The sequence below is a fragment of the Cygnus atratus genome, chromosome 2 (assembly GCF_013377495.2).
Source record: "Cygnus atratus isolate AKBS03 ecotype Queensland, Australia chromosome 2, CAtr_DNAZoo_HiC_assembly, whole genome shotgun sequence".
In the NCBI taxonomy this organism is placed as follows: Eukaryota; Metazoa; Chordata; class Aves; order Anseriformes; family Anatidae; genus Cygnus; species Cygnus atratus.
This window is the reverse complement of record NC_066363.1, coordinates 129757065-129782755: the sequence shown is the minus strand read 5'-3', so window position 1 is coordinate 129782755 and position 25691 is coordinate 129757065. Positions and strand designations below refer to the sequence as shown.

The window sequence follows — 25691 nt, the reverse complement described above, 5'->3', positions numbered from 1 at the left end:
TATTCAAGAAAGGAAACTACAGATTGTGCTCCTCTCATTTAGAGTCTCAAGTGAGCAGTACAGTAGATCTTTGAGACTTGCAGAAATCTTTTAAATGAAATATATATTTTTGTATTTTTCAGTATGTTAAAATGAAACATATGGATGAATATATATTCCAATGCAATATCAATTGTAATAAAAGATGGGAGAATAGAAAATAGAAGTCTTTCAATAGTTCATCAACTTCTAGGATTTAAGGAAAAATTAATGGATTTATAAAGAAATCAGAGTTTCTTTTGTAATACTTCATCAAAGAAGATGTTGGCAAAAGATCTGCAGTTTTCCGGTAAAGTGTGTTCATATATGAAATGTCCAAAGACAGGTGCACTGTTTTTTTTTTTTAAAAAAAAAGGTAAAATACTTTATCACAACGTGCCAGATTGCTCTGGGAATATCAACAGGAACATCACAATCTACCAGACAAAGTATACCATGTAAGCAGAAATTTCAAGGAGTCTTGAAACTGAGAATGCAGAGTAGAACAAACTAAAGACTGAATCCTAGCTAGTGGTAAAATCATTCTTGTTGGAAGTCCTCTTTCAGTTTTCTCTGCCCATAGAAATGGTTGTGGCCAAATTATCCACCATAACAACTGCAAACTCACATGGTGAGTATTGAACATAATATGTTAAAAATAAAGCAATTGCTGTCTGCAGTGGGGCTGTTGGTGTTCAACTCGCTAATGCATGATTTGGTAGAGAAAAAAAAGGGCAGAACAAAGCACAGAAAATCAATGCTATTGAGCAAAAAAATATTTAGTCATTTTTGTGGGGATCATATCAGGGACAGATATATAGGTGGCACAATGACAAAAATAGAAGCAATGGTAAAAGAAGTTATTGACAATACAGTCAATTTACAGCACAACAAACCATTCTGATGTCTGGTGTTGTTACAGGGTTCTGTACACCATACCAAGAAGAGAGGAAAGCGTCTATATGAAGGTCTTGGAAACAGCAGAGAGAAATGTCCATATCTGGTAAATAGCCAGAGAAAAAGATCACTTTACTCATCTATAAAAAAATGGATTGGTAAAAAAGTAATAGATTATATGCAATTATATTGAACCCCCATGCTAATTACCATATTCAATTCCAGACATTGCCAGTGATCTATTTAGTTATGATAGTTGTTATGTTATATTCACTTTGCAGCACTATCCAGGTCTTAAAATAGTAAGGAACATGATGGTAAATGGAAAGGAAATATGTTTCAGTATGACATACATCTCCCTCCTCCTTTTACCATGGAAGTGCAGAGAAATGTAATATGAAATACAATATTCTCATCATGTTCGATATAAATATTGAATATTTATATTCAATAATCAAATATAAATCAAATATATCAAATATAAATCAAATAAGTGGCACAACCCAGTCAACAGTTTTATCATACATTAAAATGATTTTCCAGTTTTCATATAAGAACAATTTTAAAGTTCATGTCCAATATCATTGAAGGTTTAAAAGTAGAGACTTGTCTGCTGCCACTGAAAGCACTTAACTGGCAGCTCAGTTGCATACTTTTATGTGCAATATGGATGCTAAAGTGAGCAGACTCCAGATGCCTCTTACCAGAGATATTAATATGCTTTTTTTGACACCTTGCATGCCTGCTCAAATGAGTGTCTTTTTGGGGTACTGCTCCGATTACATCTTCCAAGGTTTTTTATTTTTTTTTCAGCTCAGTAGATTCCTATGTGTTGAGTAGTAGTTTCTGTGTGCTTATCAACTGCAACTGCATTGTAAATCATCTTCTTTCTATCTCTGCAAAGCCTCATTCACCCAGGGAGAAAATGCAGTAGCTCCCCTTTAAATATTTTGCAAGTTCAAGTGCTATATTCACCATGTGGCTATAGTGAAACTGGTGTGTATTTTTGAAGTAGGTGATCCACTTTTGGTATGAGCCCTTGCTATCTTGCTTCATGCAAAAGGATAAAATGAATAAAAAATTAAGATGAAAAGACAAGTTTGTGAGTTCTGATTCTCCACCATGTAAGTGTAAGGAGATATTCATGCCAGAAACTGAAGGTAACTGGTTGGGTAACTAAGCCAGGTAGTCTACCCAGAGTCTTTTTGCAGAAGACAATTCAGAGAAACTAATCTAGATTTTGTTTTTTAATTATGCCCCGGAGAAACCTCTGTTTCTCTGTTCACTATGCACCCATGCTGGTTATATGGGAGGTAGGTATTAATTGGTTTTAAATTGGGGCAGTTTATTTAGTGAAAGCTCAGGTCAAAATATACTTCATTAATTTTCCTTGTGATTGAAACCCTCACCAAAGATGGACCGGCTGAATTTGCTGCTGGTAGTCAGAATTCCTCCACATGAGCTTTATACTAGTGTAAGTCTATTGGCTTTGGTGAAAGGAGTTTTTTTGTTTGTTTGTTTTTTGTTTTTTTTAAGATTGCTTTATAATCTGTACAAACCAGATCCCCCTTTTTAAAAAAAGGTGTTATTTTTGCAGAATGTACTGAGCACAATCTACCTATTATTTTTGTATTTGTGGTGTGGTGTAAATCTCAAAGTAGTTATTTGCTTCTTTTCTAGCTTGAATTTAGCTGCTCAGTTCTTCTCATTCACTCACATTCAGCATTCCTGTGAAAATGTTTAGTAAACTGGAATATCTACTGGATAGTCTCAGTTGCCCTAAAGAAATAAAAGAAATGGAGAAAAAACAACATCCAGTTTTAATATGGGACATAGAAGTCATGTTTTAAATGTCTTCACAACACATGAGTACAAATCACTGAAGTATTTCAAAGAAACAGAATAATGCTTCAGAGAACAGAGCCTGAATATTTCATGGAAGACAGCAGGGAAGGACAAACAAGAGCCTGTGAGCTCTTGGGAAGTTATTAACTGGCCTCGTGGGTAGCTGACATGAAAGCAGGTCTGCCAGTCAAACACTTAGAGAAATATTATGTTGGGTTGCATCTGTGTCCAAGCTTTGCATCAACATAAATGATACTTAGACCACTATTAAAGAATAAATTCAGCAATGACAAGGTCTTCAGAGAAATACATTTACAGGTAATAAAAGCAACTGGCAATTACATCAGATATTTTATACCCAAAAATTGGTAAAAGAATACTGTTTAGTAAAGGGTGTGGGTTCTGCTGTACTATTACAAATGGGAACTTGCTTTGCTTTGACCTTTATAGGCCAGTAACCAGTACAAAACACATCGAAAAAAGGTATATGTGTCTATTTTTTCCAGTCCTTGATATTTTTATATATACATCAGGATTGTACATAGCTTTCAGCTGGGAGATTCATGATCTTCAACTTTAAAAAAAAATAAAATAAAAAGTTTTAGGGAAGCATGTGCTCCCAAACCAAAGAATCAGGATCCACAATTGATAAGGTAGCAGGTGGTTACATACGTTTAGGTATGCCAGTAACTCCATTGTAGAAGGCTGTGCATGTGGCAGAACTGTGTTTGGAACAGTTAAACAGCAATTTCTATTCTTCAAGTGATAGAAATATAACATTTTGCTATGTTTGTGAGTACTATTGTATAAGAAAATACAAGTACTGGCATAAATCATAATATTATGATGTTCTGGGCATTCTGAATTAGTGAAAGAATACATAGGCTATTTTGAAGAGAATGTAATTTTTCTGTGTGCTTTTGTCTCATTCAGAACTGTTTCATAATCCTAAAAATTATTGGCCTAAAAACTTGATTTTGAAGAGGGAACATGTTATAATCAGGGTAATGAGAAATTTGTTAATACGAAATGGAATTTCCAATTAAAATGTTGCCTAACATGGGGTCTGCTGTAGCACTAGGTCATTTTTCAGACATCAGGAGAACAGGTAGCAACTAGGTTTACTCACCAGAGTTGTGGCAATACTGATGGCATGTTATCATAAGCAAATGTTTTGTGGTTGAGATGAATGGACAATCCTGTCACTGACAGTTTTTAGTTTGGCAAGTATTGCCTTTAGAAAGTATTTTAGATTTTAGGCTTCTCCAGAGCTTCTAACACCTGACAAGCCTTCTTGAAACGTGGTAGCATTAACTCTGAAATGAAGCTAGAAGCAGTAAGAGAATACCATGGTCTAAGGGTGATCTGCTAGAGAGTTACTTTGGACTGGAGGCAGTAGGAAGCTTTCTTCTTCTTAGCTGTATATGTATAAATGTGCAGCAGTGTTGGTGGGGTGAAGAAGCTTCTCTGAAATTTTTTAACTGTTTGCTTCATTTTAGGCATTTGAGTTTGACAGGCCATCTCGGGACAGTTCAAGTCCTTTGTAAAAGCATTTTGAAAAGTTCTATTTCCCCCTTTGAAGAAAGAGAAAAATAAAATTCAGATGTGAGACTGTGTCAACAGCAGGACACAATTTGGCAGGTGAGGTAGAAAAGGTGGTAGGACTCTTAATTGCTGCATTATATTGTTAATCTGGAGAAAATAAGTTTTCAGGCTTTCTGAGACTTCTGGACATGTGTATCAGAGTAACAAGCAAGTGTGTATTAGCAGTCTTTTCTGGTGTCATGCCTGGAATTAGTGATATAATTTACTAGCACATTGTGTCCTTTCCTATCTTCCAACACTAAGCCTCTTTGTGAGGAAATGAGAGGCTTGTTTAAAGATTACTAAAATGAAGTGACTTCTTATCCATCTTTGCATATGATTTTTTTCTATTTTTGTCCAATATTTTGTCTTGTGTTCCTTTTCTCCTTGAAGCATCCTGGGCTACTTATGGTAATAGCTACCAAATCCGTTCATTATTGGCCTCTTTAACATCTAGTTGCCTGGCCCTGCTCATGGGATTAGTAGCAGGAAAGAAAGGTCTATCAGAAGTACCCTGTCGTGCTTTAGAATCTCCCTTCTTGTTCTGAATTTGCCTTGATGATGTTTCTATATTATTATTAATTTGTTTTTCAGGAATTCCAGTAAGCACAAACTTCCCACAAATGTCAGAAGAGCATTCTCTGCTGTAATGACTTCACTTAATTTAAAACCTATTTGATATACTCAGATTCATAGTTTTTTGATAGTACAGGTCACCAGGAACGTCAATTTTGACTGTGCTGTCAGATTGGTGAGCCCAGGCTGGGGTTCTGTGGGCTGTCCTTCTAGCAATTAGAGGCTGCATGAAGACAAGAGGATACTGCACTTCTGATTTCCGTTCATCATCAGCTGGAATCAGCTGCAAGGCCTGCTTTACAACCCGAGGTTTATTTCCAGCAGTTATGGAGATTAGTTTTGAGGGGTATGGATGGTTTCCTGGGAAAGCTCTGAAGAATAATACGTGTTTTAAGAGGCTAAGGACAAAAGTCAAGCCCCCATTTCCTTCTTTTTTTTTTTTCCTCTCCCCTCAGTGCCTTTGTCTTCCCAGCTCCACCATGGCTGTTCAGATCTCTGATTCTATAGGTCGGTTTAATTTCTAATCCTTCTGTTTAAAATACTATGCAGTGCCACCAGGAGGTGTCCGTGTGCTATTTATCGGTTACTTTCCAGGGTGCTTGCATTTTTTAAGTTTCTTTGTTGAAGGGGGCTCCATAACAACACCACAGTGGTGGGAGCTTCTGTAGAATCTTTATTATTATATAGCATTGGTGTTTGTACTTTCAAACAAATAAGGACATCATGTTTGTGTTTGGAGAGAGTGCTTAGTTCTTTCCCTGGCAGAGAAAAATTATAGATGAAAAATACCTATTAAGTCATCCTTTTTTTTTTTTTCTTTTTTTTTTCTTTTTCTTCCTTACAGCATGCACTGTTCTCTGAAATATACTGTATAATGTATTGAGGATATCATTCTGTTGCTAGGGAAATGATGACTATAATGAGATGTTACACAGTCTACATTTTGACTGCATTGCAGGATCAAAGATGATGCTGTGGAAATGAAGATCTCTCAAGGAAACGTAACTTGTGTCATATCTGCATTTGTGTGTAACTTCCAAGGTTAGTAAAAAGAGATGAATGTGTACAATATAAAGCTAAATATCACAGCATTGTTATGTTGCAGATCCCCATTTGTTCGGTGATATTTAACTGGAAAATATCTAATGTATTTTTGGTGTAAAAATGGACATAAAATATGTAGAGAGATGTAGAGTAACGTATAGGACAATAATAATTACACCTACCTAAAATAGTGCCAATATTTATTACCACATGAACATTTACAAGCATACCTTGGAATAAATCTGATTTCATTTGAACATCAGATAGGAAAAAATAATTAGTTGATAAAATATGATCAGCCCTGCATATAATGTTGCCATAGGTTTGGATCTAGTTGATAGTGTCCCTGTTCGAGCCAGAAGTTAACTTTCAGTGTGTTACTACAGTTGCAAGCACTACCTGCAGATGTTGTGCGTGACGGGGGCATGCAGGACTGACACTTTTTTAATGGAGTCAGATTGACTATTTCTGCTTTCTAATGCATTTTGCAATCAGCTTGTTTTGATAAACTGCATGCCATCTTTGCTGAGGAGAAATCACTAGTCTAAGAACGGTTTCCAAATACAATAATTTGTTGTACAGGTCGTGGCCAAACATCTTGATTTATCAAATTATTTGTCAAATTTAATTTAGTGAAAAAGTTAACATTTCACTGAAGATATGGCTTTCAGGGTACCTGAATAAACCTGCAACTCCTCCACCCCATAAAACCCTCCCTTCCTGAATTTATCTGTATTCTTGGTCCTTTCTATTTGTCTGTAACTCTAACACCCTTCCACCAAAAACCTTTCATGGCTCATACAGAAGTGGTTATTGGATGCCCACCAGAAAAGGCAGACCCAGAAAGTTTCTGAGTAGGTCCTGACCCCAACGAGTCATAGATGCCCTGTTCGATAAAGAGAAATATTAAAGCAGCAGATAGATATCATTACTGTACGAGTTGTTAGCTTTCACAATGTGTGTTCCTACATCGATAGCTAGCTAAATAGCTGAACTGAGAAGAATGCAGACAGCAGAAATCATTTTACAGGCAAATGAGTTGACTGAACTAGTAGAAAATGTGGTGAAACTAATGTAAATGAATGATAAAGCAGACCTCCCAACACAGGATATGGTCAATACATTGGTGAGATACTTACCATTTGTGGTCCCAAGTGATAGCAGAACACTGTTATGACAAATGTATGGTTCTGCTGATGCACACAGTGTGATACTGAATTTCTTTGCCCAATTATTTGTGTTCTCTTTAAAAAAAAAGTGACACTAATGGTAGCATACTAGTAATGAAACAGACCTGTCAGCATGCTACATGATGATTGTTTTCTCCTTTGCTGCCTTGGAAGCCACTATCTGTTCATACTTAAAAATTAGTTCTGTATATGTTTGCAACATCCATGTTTAACAAACACAGTGAGAGTTAATTTACATTCTACTGTACCACAGATGTAGAATAGATCAACTCATGTGCAAACACACAATATTCAGGCCACACTAGTACTGACTGACTGACACCTAGCTTTACTCCCCTGATACTGGTTTGCAGAGCTGCTAAAAATCAGATGTCCCTACAAATATCTCACTTCTATCTCAGATGATAATATCACTAAATACTATAAATTAGTTGACTTTTATTTCCCCTCTCATCCTTTTTTTTTTTTCTTTTTTTTTTTTTTTTCTTAAAAATAGTGATTGATTTGTCAGGATATATATATATATATAAATGAAAGGAGATTTAAGTATCAACTGGTTAACGACCTATACAATAGGCTTATTATTTAACAGATACAAAACACTTACTATCTGCCTGCTAGTGAGAGAAGGATTTTTGCAAACATTTTTGTCTCAGACATTCTGGAAGCACTCAAGATGATCTGCCTTGGTCACATCTGTATTGGGATATCAGCTGTTACAGCTGTTACACTATGCTCATGGACTAATACTAGAGAATTTCTTAATGGCAAATAGGATTTAATACATACACTGATGCTAATTTGCAAAAAAAAACTTACTAAAGAACCTGTAAACTAGACATCACCAGCATTGGTCCTTTTATATGACACTGAAGCATAATGCCTGAAAATACCAAGAGATCATTTGTACATGCACACATAATGAGTCGACAAGTCTTTCCTGCCTCCATCCTAAAAACTCAGCAACTCCAATCCATAATGCAAACATCGATGTAACAGGGCAGAGCATGAAGTTCTGCTACTTTCAGAAGACCGGGATGCTTCTTGACCTGTGCAGTCATGAAGCTTTACTGTCTGCTTTTAAGATTCGTTCACATTTTGTTAACTCAGAATTAGACTTAGTCACATACTTAGGAAGGAATTGATTCAGTACCCTGCTATCCTCTTTGACCAGACCATTGTGTTTGACAATTATTTACTCTCATCAAGATGTTAGCAGTACATAACATAATGATAGGTACTAAACATCCATATTGGCCATCTCTGTCCTTCGCATTCAGCACAGTATCCTTTATCATGATAAAAAAAGGCAGAAAAGAAGGAAAGTCAGCCTGTGAGCCTGCAGAGAACAGTGAGAAGGTTCCCACTACTATCTTAATTTCTATCATCTTCCTAGTTGTTAAAAGTTTCTGCCTTTTCAGACTACCCTGCATTCTAAATTATCCAGAGACCTCTCATTCTCTTTCATTAGAACCCGATGGTACTCATTTGTCTCAATGTTAAGAGCCACAGAATTATGTCAGCTTCTGTTCTAGTGTGTGGCTGAAAATCTGGAGTTGGTTCTGATGTCAAAATACCACCTTAAGTTGAGCACTTTCCCTGTTTGAGCTAGAGACCAGCACATCGCAACTTTCCACCATGTGATAAAGGAAGCTCTTTTCTGCATTGGTCTCCACCTGCCTTACTATGACGAGAAGATATCCTCCTAATATTGCTGGCCTGTCTTCCTGACTTCATGCTTCCTTCCTGGCTGTTTTGCTTCTCTTGTGTTAAGAACTTTGTGCACTGATCAAAAGAATTAAGAGGAACACCCTTTCCACTACAAGACTTTAGTCAGTTAAATATAAAGAAAATCCAACACAGTACTCCATATCCATCTATTTCTCAGGTATTATTTTACTTAAGGGAAGCAAAGAACAGAAAATAAACAGGGCACAATGAGAAGCAGAGCAAAACAAAGAAACAAGTCAGGGCAAAAATACAGCAGTTTAACAGGAGACTACTGCTGAGGTAAAAGCAAACTGTCAAAATTCAGCTTACATTCCTGTGCTTAGATTCAACAGCAATTCTCAGTCTTTCTTCTGAGAAAAAAAAATCATTGATGTTTCTGAAACATTAGCTATAAACATTAAGCACACTTGGAATTCTTCACTGTGTTTAGGAGGAAGATATACATGCCATGGAGTCCCAGTACCACTTTGGTATTCATTCCCTCCTTCTGGACACCAGATAATTTCATCACCCATTTGCATGAAATCTAACGCCTCAGAAACTGCCACTCATACCAGGGCACATTTTTTTCACTTGAAACTTTAAAACTATGAAAAAAAAAAAAAAGTGACAAGGGAAATACCAGGGACAAGTAGCAGATATACTGTCTGATACTTATTTAATAATTGTTGTATAGAAGATTATGATGAACTTTTGGCTTAAAATGAGTTTGATGTAATATTGGTATCTTTTAATAAAAGTTTAAAGCACATGAACAGCATAAAGGCAGTAAATAGGAAAATAGGAAAAAAAAGGACAGTATCTTTGCTCAATTCTAGTTTTATGTTCACTGTATTTAAAGTAGATGGAGAAGGTAAAACCTCCAAGTATGGTGGCAAGCATAGTCATAAACTTTACCACGAGCAACAGAAACATGAGGACAATTTTGGGGGGCAATGATTCTGTCAGGGGGAAGGAAACAAACCTACAGGGGGAAATATACACCTACAGAGACAGTGAAAGAAATAAAAAATAAAATAAAATAAAATAAATAAAACAAACAAGCAAACAAAAACCAAGCCAAACTAACAACAAAAAACCTATAAGGTGTATTCTATTAAGCTGATAGTCCAGACCTAACTTTGCTGAGTTTATTTAGCTTTTGGAGAGATTTTTCTAACATAATTCTGGATTAAACAAGCATTTGAACATTTTACCTATCATGAGAGCAGGAAAATATGCAGAAGATACAAAAACAGAAGTCAGATTGGAAGGTTTACTGAAAAAATAACTAACAAAGGGAAAATAACACAATCAAAGTGTGATTCTACCATCAACATTCCTGTTATGTGGTGCAATTACACTGCAACAGAGGTGTGACTATACTTGAACCAGTGCTTTTGTAATTGCTTGAGTAGTAACAGTACTCAAGATCCAGTAGCACGATTTAGAATGGACAAACCCCATATATAAACATTCAGGGGGCTCTGATGGATATTACTGTACTGGTAAAATAAACTTTCCTAGGATTTGTTCTCCAGCACTGAGAATAGACACCAAAGAATGATCTTTACCTACATTAACAAAGGGGACCTCCAAAGCAGAACGGTCGCATGCTAACTGCAAATTGAGAATCTTCTACAGTCTATGAACGGTTGCAAGCCCTTAAATTTTAGCTGGCATGGGTCAAATGCATACTAGAGAGCACTCTAGGGGCATAAACAATCAAATTCCAGTGGCTAAGAACATTCCTTAAAACCTTTATAGAGCTCTACATTTGAACTGGTTCACATGAAGTTAGCCTACTTTTAGATGCTGCAGAAAAACAAAGAGAATGAACAGAATTCAACTGATAAAGGAAGCACTCATATACTTCTCAGGGAATGAGGAACATAAGCAGCCTTTTACTCTACTAAAATTAACAATGCTATTTTCCATCATAAAGAGATACATCAAGAAATAGTGAAGGCCTCCATATTTGCTTTAAACACAAAGGAAAACAAGAAGAGAAACAGAAGGAATAAACAGGTAGAAAGCAGAGAGGAAAACCTGAAATGTATTTTATTTCACAACAGTAAAGACTTAGGAAGAAGAAAAAATGTACTGAAAGAAAAGCATGTAAGGAAAATAAGGAAAAAAGCAACACTTTAATGTACTGTATTACTTATTCCATTAACTTTTTCCATGAAAATTTATTGATGGTGTTTCATGTATATAAAGCCCCATAATCTTATTTCCTTCTTATGTTACTGTTAGATTGATGCTAACTAGTCATCCAGGACAAAAGGACAACCAGTCGTTTTCTTTATTGAAGACCTGATACAAGATCAAGGTAGAGGTGGGGGGAATCAATAATAATGTGTTAACTTTGAAAGGAACACCAGGAGAAACAAATGAATAAATAGTTCAAGGGTAACAATATTTTCAAAGCAAAGGGACAACTTCTGTTACCAAGAATATAGGGCAATTGACAGCTAATAAGACAGCGAGGCATTCAGCTTCCAAACAATAAGAGGTGAAAATTAATATTACACTAATGAACCACAGGCATACTGCTGGCTTGTTTTTTTATTAACATTAATAAATGAGCTCATAATACTGATCAGAAGTGTTTTTTTTTTCTCCACACATCTCACAAAAGAATTTCATGTGACAAATACTATGATACATATGGTAGAAACAAATAACTGTGGCCACAAATATGTTTTGTTAACTGATGATTAATATATTCAGGAAGCAATCACACTATTCATTAGTAAAAGTTTACAAACATTAAAAAGTGCATAACATTTGAAACCAACAACAACACAAAAATATATATAATATATATATAATTATATATAAAGAAAGTGACATCACCTCCCGTTAATAAAAAGAAAAAAAATCTTCTGACTTTGCGATTGGTACTTATGTGATTGCCATGGTTTACTAGTCAGTCACTCTCTTTTCTCACCTCAGTCACACGCAAGTATAACTGCCCCATTTTGCAGAGTTCAGCCTCATGTATGGCCTTGTCTGCTGGGGCAGGGGTGGGAAGGAAATCAATCAGCACAGCTATGGCAGAATAGGTTATTAATTTATGGGTATTTTAAGGAGTCCCCTGGATGGACAAGCTAACCTGGTATTTCAGTAAATGTCCAGTTCAGACTGCCATTTTGGAATTGCTGAAATAGGAAAAATCTAGTATTTTGGGTGCTAGCTTCTAACTCTTTCAACGTCCTTTTCCACAACCTGACCAAAAGGCTGCTGGGGCAGCTTCTTCTAGCACTTGGCTGTGTCTGGTACATCAGTAAACAGGCTACTGGATGTGCAAACTCAACAGCCTGCTCAACTGAGGCAAAGCCAAGGAGTAGAAAAAGGTAGTTCCCCTGGCTGGACCTGGTTGATGATCCACTACTTGGACTATCCTGCGATCTAAAACTCATTCCAGAATAGATAATTGGCCATAACCTATGCCACTTATTTTCCCATGTGTATACAAGGACCATCTTTAACAATGTGAACCAGAAAAATCTCTAGCACCATGGAATTTGTTTGAATTTTAACCCATATAAGGTTATAAATGTATTCTTAAAACTACCATTACAATAAAATACTAGGACTAACATTTTAAAAAAATAGCTTGGAGAAAGATTAAGAAATTGGGAGTAAAATTAGAAAATGGGGAAGAATAACATCAAAGATTCGATTTGAGTCTCTGATATGCAACTAACTACAGGCAAGTGGCAAAAATGTACCAAGGACACAAAACACACCGAAGTATTCACATTAATGAATCGTTTTGAAGGCTTATCTAGTAACAAATTAGAGTGTTGCTGAGTCATTTAGGTTTAGGCATAATCAATTTAGCGGTTGACGTTTTAAATCTATCATGTGCACATCACCACATTATGCAAAAAAAACAGCCCTTTCAAAACGCGTGGTAGAAAAATTCACAGTAACAGAAATATTCTTCATAAGCAGTTGAGAAGGGGCAGTGTGGAGCATCTAAGTCATACAATACAAAAACCATTGTAAATAACAGAGCTGTAAAACAGACGCAAAGTTCTAAAAACAGTGCTTTCTTTACAGTTCTTTTAATGGGTGAACACTTTGGCCAGAGAATTTTAAACTCTGAGGATCACACAAGCCTTTGCTTAAGATACACTATTAGATCCTCTGATGTTTCAAAGGCCATTTGCTACAAGATTTACCTGTTTGTTCTACTTTCTAAAAGTGTTCCCATCAAGTAGTCATTATGAAGGGATCCATCTGATGACACTACCCCAAAAATCAATGCATGTTCAACCATTGCTAATGACAGAGGTAGAGAAAATTCTGTCTTCTGCCACAGCTTGTACCCCCATTTTTAGCATTGTGTTGACTGGGTTCCAGCAGTGAAGACACATGCACTTGCTTTTCCACCAGCTTGCTCATGGAAACAAATTTGTTCCAGCATGCTCTTGTAGCCTGAAAACATCCAGCAGTTGCTCCAGTCGGTCAAAGTCGGATGTCAGCTTTCTTGCTTTGCTGCCTCCCCTTGGGCCTCCCCCGTTTGCTCACTTGGATTTCGTTGTGCATCTCCTTCTCCTTCTATAAGATACAACAAAAGGATGAGTGATCCACCCTAGAACAGAGAAATCTTGCTTCCAGAACCCCAACTGTTCTTCCACCAGTCTCAAAACAAAGTAAATCAACTGAAACAAAACAAAAATCTTGCATTGAATATAAAACCTTTTACTGCTACAATACTCATACTATGACTTCAAAAACAAATCCCTAGCTCCATCAGCCACTGTCATTTCAAGAACACACCTAAAGTGGTTCTAAATGAAAGAAGTTAAAATATCTGTATATTTTTGACAATTTATTTACTGTAGTACTATGACAATAGAAGAGAAAAGCCTCATCACACCAAGTTTGAACAGAATTTACTAAAAAGAGGTGGAGCTTCAATATGCGCAGTAGTTTGTTAAAGCTCTGTTCATCCTTTGCCTTCATTTTCAGTGCCATGCCCCAAGGCTTTCAGCCCAGCTGTCTCACTGCAAACCACAGAACGATCTGAGAAATAGAAAACATCTCACAATGACATAGTGAGCAGACAACTCAAAGCCTGTCTACAGAAAGCTAATCGGTTACTTGACAATGGTCTCTAAGTACCTATATGCAAAGTACTGTATTGTACCCTATCTTCTGCCTAATGATTAAAGACCTAGCAGGTCCAGATGACTGAAAGCTATGTGCTAATATGCCACAGATCTCTGAATGTTACAATAATTAGGTATCGGTACGTAACAGGAAAGAAATAATTTAAAGATTTAGATGTACCCTGTATCTTGGAGGAATTCTGAATCATTTGCATTGATCTGGCTTAACATGAAAGTTAAGAGAAGACAATTCCATGGACAAAGTTGCAAGAGGTCAAAGAAGAGGCAGTAGTTCCTCTTAATTTTTAAGTCTATACCTTTTTTCATAGGTTACTGTACTATTTGAACCCAGGTCTTTAGAGTAAGGGCAGGATTCTCAGCACAGATATTTATCATTTCCTCATTTTAAATTAAACTGTGCCTCTACAGCCTTATTTCTGCGTATAGAAACAAACCCTGTAAATACCTTCTCTTTTCTACACAGAAGAAATAGCATATTGGTAATGGAAAAAAGAACACTGCAAAACACTCGGACTTGGTAACTCTGTTTTGTGAATGGACTAAATACTTATGCTGCAAACTGCCTCTGAAGTTATTGGTAACTACCAAATTCAGTCTGATGAGAAGTTGTATGGAAGGTTGATTAACCCACTAAAACAGTGATGTTTGTTCTGTTTGCTGAGAGTTAAGTTATAAATAACAATTTGCTCTGCAATCCACTTTCTAAGAAAACTCTCCTTATTTCTCCTTCTTGTCTCCCACATCTCAAAGGTTTCCAGTGATTGATCCACACACTATGATTTCCTATTGGATAGAAATCCCTTTTGCCCAAGTTGTCCAAGCACTTTCTACAAAGCCTCCTACATTTGTTCTGATACTATAAAAGAACAGATGAGTGGAATTTCATTTTTGATTCCTTTTTACCTGCTCCATCCTCTATTGATACTGACAACTAAGGAGTTTTTAATACCCCTCATACTATCCAAGCAACTCAAGCTTTCCTGAAAGGATTTTTATTTAAAAGCAGAACAAAAATACGAACAACAACAACAACAACTCAAGAGAAAAATACTTGCATGTATTTGTGTTTAAAAGAAGAATCATCCTTGACACAAAGTCTAGACATTTCACTACCTAAACATTAAATGTAGTGCACAAAAATTTAAAGAAAGAGCACTAGTTAATTAATCTGCCAGTTCTTCAAAGTCACCCCTCACAAGTAAGCTCTCATAAACTCATTGAAAAACTCTCAAGTCTACATCTATTTAATCTACAATACACTTTCTTGGTACTACAAAGTTGTCTTCTGCTGACACAGTTCCCTTACTAAAAAACTTAAAAGAGGCTTGGAGAATCCAAAAATTCACTAAACACATTCTGGAACTATTCTTCCTTCAAAACATGATTGCTATAATCTCTTAGAAGAAAGAATTGTGATTTTTATGCAGCATTTTGATTCCAACAGATAGTATTAAAACAAAACAAACCCTTGCCAAATAATAAAATACTTTAAGTCATAGTACAGTTGTGAGAGTTGGTTAGCTAGCAACAGTTATTAGTTCTGCTAATGTCCAGCTTTTTTTTTTTTTCTCTCCAGGTTACACCTTAAACATTTCTACTATGATCTTAAATCACTTTTAATGACAAACTTCTACAATCAGTCCTTCATTCCAGTGCGGTACTGTAACACCTCCACTATCCCCATTTTTTGTAGATGGCTGGACCACCACAGCTCTTACAAGGAAGCCTCCTTCCCAGTTCTGCACTGAATTCTCTGGCATATCTGCAGACCCCTGGAAAACTAGCAGCTTGTTTTAGAGATTAAACTTGCAGAGATTGGTCTTCATTCTTCATTATATTTTCACCTTACTACATTATTTAGCTATGATCACCTCTAAGATAGTCTGAACATAAAGTTTCTTGGAGTTGCAGTGTATACTCAGAGAGAAAGTTAAGTAGGTATCTGGAGTATCTGATGACTTCCCTACCAAAATCTTTCTCTTCCCTTCAGTCAAGACTAAGGATAAAGATGTCCCATGATTTTTATTGCACTTTTCTACTCATCAGATGTACACTGGGCTTCTACTAAGTTCAGATAAAATGCATTGCCAAAGAGAATCTGAAACCTGTATTTTGAAGTACACTCTTTGGTAGATATGTTTACTCCATGAATATGGATATTAGAAGGTTGTTAACTTATTATGGACAAAGAATACTGTAATTGTTCTGAAAAGAGAATATTATACAGCCATTATATGCAGCCAACTTTTGTTTAGCTGTAATTGGCTTGTCACTGAGGGGACAACCACCACTCACTTCAGGTATCAAATAGTGCATGACAGAAAATTCATTGTCTTCGAACAAGGCCTCACTGCCTATTGTTGTTCAAAGCTGTTTCTGGTCTTAACAGGAAATGTATCTGCATGCTTTTCAAAGTGGATATACTAAATATGCTTGGGTAGCTTAATTTACATATATTTTATAATACCTTTGTTTTTCTTCTTTATCTGCATTATCCTACTCTGTCATTAGTCTGTGCAGTTGAAAATTGTGCAACTGTGCTTGCATTTTTGCAAGATGTATATAGCTGTAATAAAAATAAGATAAAAAGAAAAAAAGAATCAAAACTTGGTGTATGTATTTGTATAATTAGGTACCACTTAGCATAAGGTGTTTCATTGACATATACCTTGAAAGAAATAAGCATTTGTTTTTCTCTTAACCCCATCAGGTGTGATGCAAATCTACATCCCTCAAGCCCTAACGTAATCTGAACTGGAATTGGGGATGCAAAATATTTTTCATCCTCTCTTCAGTTTGGAAGGACATGACAGGATAATACAGTAATACTCATAGGAATGATAATGCAATGCATTTTCCAATATTTGTGGTTTGGAGGCTTTTGTCTGGCACCAAGGTGTACTAACAATACAAACGTTAAGTATATTTTCATTATGTCTAACTAAAACTGCACTCCCAAAGAAGTATGCTGGCATTTTTGTGTATCTACCACCTAATGTAATTTTATGAGCAACTCTGTATACTTTTCTGCAATGATTACCCAAGCTTTTCTCCAATGATTACCCAATTTTCTGCAATGGTTACCCAAGCTGCAAAAAAGGTCTGCAAGAAAAAAAAAAAAAGACTCCTGAATTATGTATTAACGTTTAGGATAACAGTTATTTAAACCATTCTCAATGCTACAGAGCTAACTGCATGTGCAAAATGCATACTGACATATATTACAAGTACAAACTCACATTCTTTTTATAGCTCACAAAAGAACACAGTTCTGGCTAATAATCAATCCTAACAGCTAACTGAAAAGTAGGAATTGTGTGTATGTTTGATCTTGTCCATTTGGAAAATAATTTTGGTAAGTGTAAATTTGAGACTGAAGAAATAAAGCAGGAAGGAAGGTTGGCACTATGCAAGTCAAATACCACCTACTTTGTGTATTTGTCCAACATTTGAGACATATCCACACATTAGAACAAATAGTCACACCTAAATGCATGCTCATGTATTAATAACACTTTTTGTTTTAAACAGAAGGAAAAATAAGTGCCCTGCAGAACTAGAAGCACATGCATCTAGAAGCTATAGGCCCAAGGGCAACAGCAGAATGAATGACCTAGGATATATGTTAGTCTGGTAAAGCCAAAAAAGAACCACCCTCCAAACGGCACCACAACCATCTGAACATCTTACTACCACATCTGATTGTCCAGTGATGAGATTGCCTCTCAGAACTCTTTCTTGCCTTTTTCTCTCAGAAAAATATGTGCACAAAAGAGGACGTCTGCTTATCAACAGTTTGTTTTTTTGCTGTGTCTATTCTTCTACTGTTATTAAAATAAGCTTAAGACTCCTTTCCCAAAATCTGAAAAGGCCTTTCAAGTATTTGAGAGCTCCATTCATTAACGTCCGCCCAAATAACATTAAAATAAATACACAGCCATATTACTGTTTTTATTTAATCTAAAGCCTTTCACCATACACTGTCCCTCCTTTCTCTCAGCTGAAGGTGCATGACCAGCATTAAAATTTTGTTAACATTAGAGGTGGAGTAAGATATAAGATTGCATAAGAGCTAATTGCCTTAAAAGAAGGACAAAGCATCAACATAATCTGGAAACAAAGATACAAATGAAAGAAACATCAATGGATTGCTATTGATCTGTCCCTCTGGCAGATGAAAACAAAACTAACCTCTGCAAACATTTAAGCAGACACATGGCCTCTCCTACAAGCTTCAAACCAAGGAGCTTCCTTTAAAGGATACTATGAAAAGTTGGGTATTAATTAAGACTTCCTTATTTTCTTTGTTATACTTAATTTTTTATAAAATTTATCCTAACATGGACATGCGCTAGCCACTCACTGCAGAAAGAGTTTTCTTGTTTTAGTAATATGTTGTGTTTGCAAATAAGTACCCTTCTCTTTTATGAAAACTGGGCTTCTTATTGCAGGCAACCCCTGCTCATATTAGTTTCAGAAAAAAATATTGTTGTTGAGGGACAAGGGAATAACGTATGCACATAAGCCATTTTTTGTGTACTACTTTTTTCATCTTAAGTCTTAAATAAATATATTAGAAGACCAAAATGTACTCACCTGCTTTGTTTATATCAAGCTCTGATAACTTTAAGGCTAGTTCACTAGAGTTCCCACCTGGAGAGGACACAAGTATGTCATGTAGTGCATTTCTTCTACCTGTTCTTCCTGAAGCAATAAAGTCTGCATATGTAGATTCCACATCAGTCATTGCTAACAAATATCCACATAGCAGTACCTGGAGGAAAGAAAAGAAAATACCAACACTCAGAACACCAGAAAAACAGATGATGTTATGAAAGGAGAATAGAAGAACTAGAGGGCTCTCATTGTGGAGTAGACTGGGTATATAGAGCAATCAACAAAAGGAGATGCCTCAATCTAAACATTTGGAGAAACTAGAGCAGAAACAGAGTGGAAAGAAAAAAACGTGTGTGGATTTTATGCAATCTGTATTCAGCAGTACTTTAAACAACTTCATTTATCATATACTTCAGAAAACGCTAGTGAGTACTTTATAAAAGCAATGACCTCAGCAACATAATTTCTCTATAGAGCTGTCTCTGCTTTTGATATTAGCTAGGAACTAGGAGGTAGGTAGGGGGTGGAACAAAGTTCTCCTCTGCACAAAAGCAGAGCATAAGGATTAAGAAAGTACAAATCACTTTGCATGCAGACCTGCATGCTTGTGCACAGGCACAGAGATGTTTACTGCATTTTCCTTTCCTGTAGTACAGTTAATTTCAGCATTGTATATACACTTCTTCAGACTCAATGAATTTATTTTTGTGTGGTAGCTGCACCAAGGTCAATGTGTTACCATAAAGTCACTGAGATGAGTGCAGACAGGCTAACCAAGTACAAGAAGAGCTAAACTAATGCAGGATTAAAAAGCTAGGCTCTGTAACCTAGATATAGCTCAGAACTGTTTTTCCATTGGAAAATAAATATTTCTCATGTCATTATGGAATAATGTGATGATACACCTTGATGTGAGATCTGCCAAAGATACAAGGAAGCTTGTATTTCACACTCAGTAAGATATGCATCCCTGCTGGAATATCTGCTATAGCTCTAACCTACTGGATTTATTTTTATTTTTATTTTCCCCAAATTATAGAAATGTAACTATAAACCTTGCAGGGAGAACACGTTCTTTTGCTGATCCCACTTTTACTGTAGTTCCATTTGCATTCGTCTAAGGCTTTCTGCAAAAAACTAGATTACCATGCTTCAAATGCAACATCCCTCACATTTTATGTTTGGATGTAGGAGGGAGATCAGGGAAGCTTTCTGGTAGAGCAGCACTCTGAAGAAAAGCAGCACTAGGGAACCATGGAACAGAAGCAGCACCCCCACAGCCTTCATTTCTAAGCAGTACTTCTCTGGTTTTGTACACTGCAGAGAGAGAAAATGGCCATAAGGGAAACACTGCACGCAACTGCATGCACTGAGAAGGCTTAGCTGTTATTTCCAGAGAAGCTTAATATTCACATTTGCATAGAGTGTACAAATGTTTTTATCCAGATCCTACTATATGCACTCACTGGACACTGAAGAAGCCCCTAAAGTCATCAAACACTAGCAGCAGCAAAAGATTTGACTTTCTCTCTTTAAATAAAAAGAAAACATTTTTTTTTATATAAACTCTCGTTTAAATAGATACACAACAACAGCCAACTCATTCCCACACTTAGTTCTGAACAATCTTCACAAATTCTGACCATTCTTCATCCTCATACTATTCCTTACCTCCCAAACTTCAGTCAGCTGTCTGAGGGTGTACATAGGAGCTGTCTGAGAAGTCAAAAAAGGGTTCTAAACAGTATTTTATTTAGACTAAATATAACTATATCAAGTATCATTGCAAGAGTGACGTATTTAAAAAGAAGTTCAGGGCTATCAAGCTTTGGTGTCCCGTGTCAAACACTGGATGGCCGACGGGATAATTTTTATCCTATGAACAATCACTACGAAACGGGAAACTACTTAAAAAAAAATAAAAAGCTAAAACCTAACAACAAGCATCCAGGGAAGTGAAAGAGGTCAGCACTGACTGAAAGCCTGCCTGACAAACATAAAATGGTGTGGCGCCTCTCAATTAACAAATGCCTTCATGAGCATGAGAGTATGCACATTTCTTCCTGTGCTCCCTTTTTGAAACACTGCAAGAATACTGAAGGAAATGAGACATCTACCATTTGTTCTTCCCCCGAGGCACAGCAGGCACCAAATATATCAACGATGGGGTAATGAAGCACGTAACATCCAAAAGTGAAGAGAAACAGTGAGGACCTGTTCCCTGAAAAATATCATCCAGCTAGATCAGAATGCAAAAGGTCTGAAGTGAAACTTACTGCAGTTATGTTTGTTCATTCCTGTTATTGCAGTGGGCCTGTAGAAAAGGAGGTACAAGACCTGTAAGTCAGCAGTGTGCAGCTTGGATTTTGTCAGTAGTATAGCATGTGTCCAAAGTCATCACTGCTACCACTCCTGCCAAGTTACTGATATCATTTAGTGAGGGTGAAAAACAAACAAAAAAATAGAAAGAAAGAAAACAAAAACCAAACCAAACTAACCAAAAAAGACACCACAGAAGAATATTCTTTCATAACTTTGGCAGCTGCGTATCAGTCCATCAGGAACAGAATGAGCAGAGAAGTCTGTGGCTGAGATGAAACAGGCTATACAGCTGTAAGGGCAGCAAGACGAGGAATGCTGTACTCCGTGAGCAATTCCCCAGACTGTACAAAGTTTGCACTGCACAGAATACTCTTTGGAGAGATTATATTCTTCATGAAACACTCCATAAAACAAGGTGAGCACCTGGGGAATTCTCAGGCTTGCTAATTTAATTTTAGCTATGAAACAAGCTATAAAGCCATAGAAAAATCTGCTTGCGAAGAACCTTTAAAGGCTTGTTTTCTATAGGCTCAATATGGCATTACTAACAACATTCAGATCAAAAAAATAATGTTACCAAACATACTTTTATTAACACTTCCAAGTTTTCCTGTCTGCATCTTCTCTTAAATGTCAAACACCATTCTGTTGTGTATTGGCATTATCTTGAGACATTACTGCATAAATATGGAACTCCACTGACATCAGCCGAGAGCTCCCCTTCCAGTGAATGGCACAATGCCCAGCAGTCTCTAATACATTCACTGAACCAGTCATTAAGGAATTACCCTTCACTCCAAAAAACCTTTTTTGTTTATTCTCTGTGGAAGGAATAGAGTTTGCTAATAATTCTGTGAAATGTAATTTGAATTTCCTAATTGCATTGACAGATACTCCTGCATAAAAGATTGTGGTCCCGGTCCCATTATTTCTAGTGTTTATTTATTTAAAGTTGTAAAAACAGTATTTTCCTGCATGGTATTGAACTGAAACAAGAAGGCTGCAAACCTTACCGCTTCTGCCAACTGAACCAGCAAGCTAAAGAAAGCAGAAACAGGAACAAGAAAGCAGTTGTGTGAGCATAAGAACGTAATGAAACCTGCTGCCACAGGGCTGGAAAACGTGGTGAGTGGTAAGATACCATCTGAAGTCTGCCACAGCTGCGCTTTCCCTTTCCCACAGCATTCTGCATGACAAAACTTTAGAATTTGAACCGCAGCACTGGAGATTTTCATATAGCATCCTTCTTTTCCTCAGCTTCCTAGTTTCATAAAACTTTAGAAATACGGGTATCTTGACTTCTGTCTCTTTCACCTCCCAACTCCTTACTCCCAAAGGAAGTTGTGCTGAAAATTTCTTGTAGGCTCTTAAACAATTATAGAGGATGAGGAAGAGGAAGAAAATAAACAGGCATAGTATGATCACAGGAGACTTGCTGTCTTGGATTTTAGCCCGTGTAATAACACATCTTTGTTACTTTTAAAAATAACAAGTAAACCTGCAAAGGACCTACTTCTATATCCCATGAATGTATAGTTTTTACTGGTAAGCATCATGAAGAGTAGAATTAGTAACCGGAGAACTCAGGAGGAGTAAAGAAGGATGACAAGAACAGTGTTATTTAATACACACAGAACGAATCGGTATTTGTGTTTTCAGAAGGCCCCCTGAACACTCCACAATCCAACTCCTCTGTTAAGTTTTCTATTTCCGTGCTATATGTAACACATCCACCAAGTTTCTTAAGGTAACTGTCAAATTTCTGCAGCTGTTTTCCTTCTTCTATGTACTTCAGCTCTGTTGAAAGAACAGTTAAAAAAATCTAAAATTTAGTGATAGCTTTCACAAATGAAATCCCAGTTTGACTAGATCCCATAATAACTCAGTGAAACAAGGTTTTACATGGTGACATTGTTATCAAGAGTTTGGAAGTGAAAGAACAGAAATTATGTGAGATACCAATGTAAATTGAGCCTCTGTAGTTTGTGGGCTATAAGTACCTAGAGTTGCTGAATTTAATATTTTTAAGGGACTATCTACCTAGAAGAACTACAAAAGCATTTAATTAAAAAAATATATCAATTAGCAAGGATGTTTTATTTTAAAAAAGATGACAGTAAGAATGAGCACCTGACATGTGGCTTGTCTAGAGGATTTGTCATATGTTGCCCACTAGCACCAGGGAGCTGCCATTTTCTTGGTGAAGCTGCAGTGTAAGACTAGGAGGTACAATCCTTCAACGTTTACTCCTCCTCTTTCTCCATACATGCTTAATGATGGGGTTGAATAAAGGATTTTCAAATAAAACTCTCTCAGGCTTTGGCTGCTAAATGTTGTATCACGATCAGCACATTATTTAAATATAATTATCTATATTCAGCTTTCATAAGAGAACAAAAAAAGCCAAGAGAACTTGTCATTTAATAGCATGTCTGTTTTAGAGAAGGTGTATAATTATGCTTTTAAAATAAATTTTGGTTCCAAATCTAGCCTTAGCTTAGAGACAGGGCTCTTTCCAGTGAGGAGATAGCTCTATTCCACAGCACCCTGCACACTTTTAAGATTTCCATCTAATTCATGGTCTGCTATGTTGAAAACAAATGAAACAGAGCAACAATTAAATAGAAGTACACTTTTTCCACAAGAGATGATTTATCTTGCTATAGAAGAGCACTGTTTTTGCACAGACACACAGTTGAGCAATCAGTGTTAACTCCTGAAAGCCAAACAAGCTTTTAGTGAGAGGGCTATCACTTAAAGAAAATATGAATTTCCATGCCACCTTATGAGCTGCACAGCATTTTAATCTTCAGCTTGAAAACTGACTATGTATTTTGTCTGATGCTTCTGAAGTGACTGCCTCTATAAGAGAAATGTACAATAGGTCACTTACCTTTTTGACAGTTACATATTTTTACTGCGAACACAGTATATATAGTACTCCTAGTCCTGGAAATACCTTAATGGAAATTACAAGGAAACTCAACTGGTAAGACAATGAAAACAGAACAAAGATTACTATCCTAGACTTTTTCAACCAGAACAAATTCAGAAGCTGCTTTAAATCTGCATTAAAAAAGCATTATGAAGTTGGATACCCTTAAGCCCACAACAAACGTGAAGAGATCATTCAAAAAGACAATCAATGTTTCCCTTCTGGGAAAGTGATGTTTTAGTATAGCCTGCCTAAAGAGATCTACAGAACTATAGGCCAGATATTTCAATACTCTGTCTACGCTTGAGCAAAATCCACGATTCCCATGACCATAAGGATTTGGTCTCTCATCTACCACTTAATTTCAGTTCGATCTTCCTTTCTGCAGAAACAAGAGTAGATGCAGCAGGACTTTTACTGAAGGGAAGAAAGTCACGTGGGCTTTGCTCATGAAGCATCTCTGTATCTTCCTAACCTTGCCTTTAATGCTGCAAGCAAGTTCTTTCTCTTGAACACACAAGTGCAAACCTGCACAGACAGTACATTAAAGGTATTGACCAACACAATTCTCATTAGAAAACGTAGCTGTCTCTGATACCTATTCTTTTCAAGAACTTGTTATAAGCACTGTAATGAGCGTTTCTGAAACAGCCACATCTTCTCTATTCACTGCTACATACAACAGTATCTACATGGCTTTACGGGGGAAAAAAAGAGCAAAAAACCTGAACTGTCTTGATCGGTAGTCTGCAAATTTTTTGGACTAGACTACTGTGAACCACTGTAATCCTTATAGGCAACTTTCAACTTTTTTTTTTTTTTTTAAGATTTAGCCAATTTTTAACTGAAAGTGTAATAGCAAAATAGCACTGTGAATTACCTGCAGACTGTTATGAACTTTTTAAACGACCAGTTTACTGGTGATAATGTGGAAGCCACTCAGATAAATGATTTGCTATCAAAGTTAAACTTCCAATTTTTGACAGAAGCGTAGTACTTTGGAAGGGACAAAATGAGATTTACTGACTAATTTTAAATGCCGGTGCATACATATGTAGGTAGGTACTTATATGAGGTGATTCATTCAATCCATATTAAGCATTTGTTTTAGAATGAATGCAACTTAGCATCTTCAATGTGCTTATCTCTTCCTACTGAGTAGAAAAAAAGTCCAACAGGTAAGCAGAGATCTTTACTATATATGCAGGTTAAATTACATTCAACCTACTCTAGATGATCTAAAAGAATTTTTCTGGTCTATTGAGTTTTTAAATTCTGCACATTTAAATGCTTATCCACAAATGACCTATCTCCCTTGATATGATTTTCCTCTGCAGATATACACCTTGCTAGTTATTACTTTATTAGTATACTTTTGAGGTTCGAGTGAGAGAGATTTAAAAAAAAAAAAAAGACTACTTGATTCTCATGGTAAAATATAAAATCAAACAAGAAATGGCACACAGACAACATGCAGCACACGGTTGTGTACTTTTCCAGTTAAATGGAACCTGGCTGTGCTTTTTAAGAAATAGTTCCATGGCGCAAGAAAACTTCAATTCACTTCTGATGGCTGAAACATGCAGCTGAATTATAGATCTGAATGGCTGAAGATTCCAAAATAATACCCATCCACTATAGTTTCTGCAAATCCTAAAGGTGAACAATGAAACTAGCACAAAGATTTATGACCTTTAGCTAGCTACAAGCCAAATAACAGACTGCCTCTGCCATACTAACATATACTCAAACTGACCAAATACCTACCTTTGCTATGCAAGGGTAAGAACTAACATGAACCTTGCT

The 25691-nt window shown here is 36.4% G+C and overlaps 1 protein-coding gene across 3 annotated transcripts in view; it reads right to left on the bottom strand.

Annotated features, from left to right (window-relative positions):
- Positions 1-11417: 11417 nt before the first annotated feature.
- The window catches only part of PKIA (cAMP-dependent protein kinase inhibitor alpha), a 42860-nt gene continuing 28586 nt past the window's right edge, over positions 11418-25691 (bottom strand). For all 3 annotated transcript variants that reach the window (XM_035546341.2, XM_035546339.2, XM_035546340.2), the window contains 2 exons: positions 18608-18785; positions 11418-13436 (listed from right to left, as the gene is read on the bottom strand). In XM_035546341.2, coding sequence (XP_035402234.1) covers positions 13357-13436; positions 18608-18758 — 231 coding nt within the window. In that variant the 5' untranslated portion in view covers positions 18759-18785 and the 3' untranslated portion in view covers positions 11418-13356. The remainder of the gene's footprint in view (positions 13437-18607; positions 18786-25691) is intronic.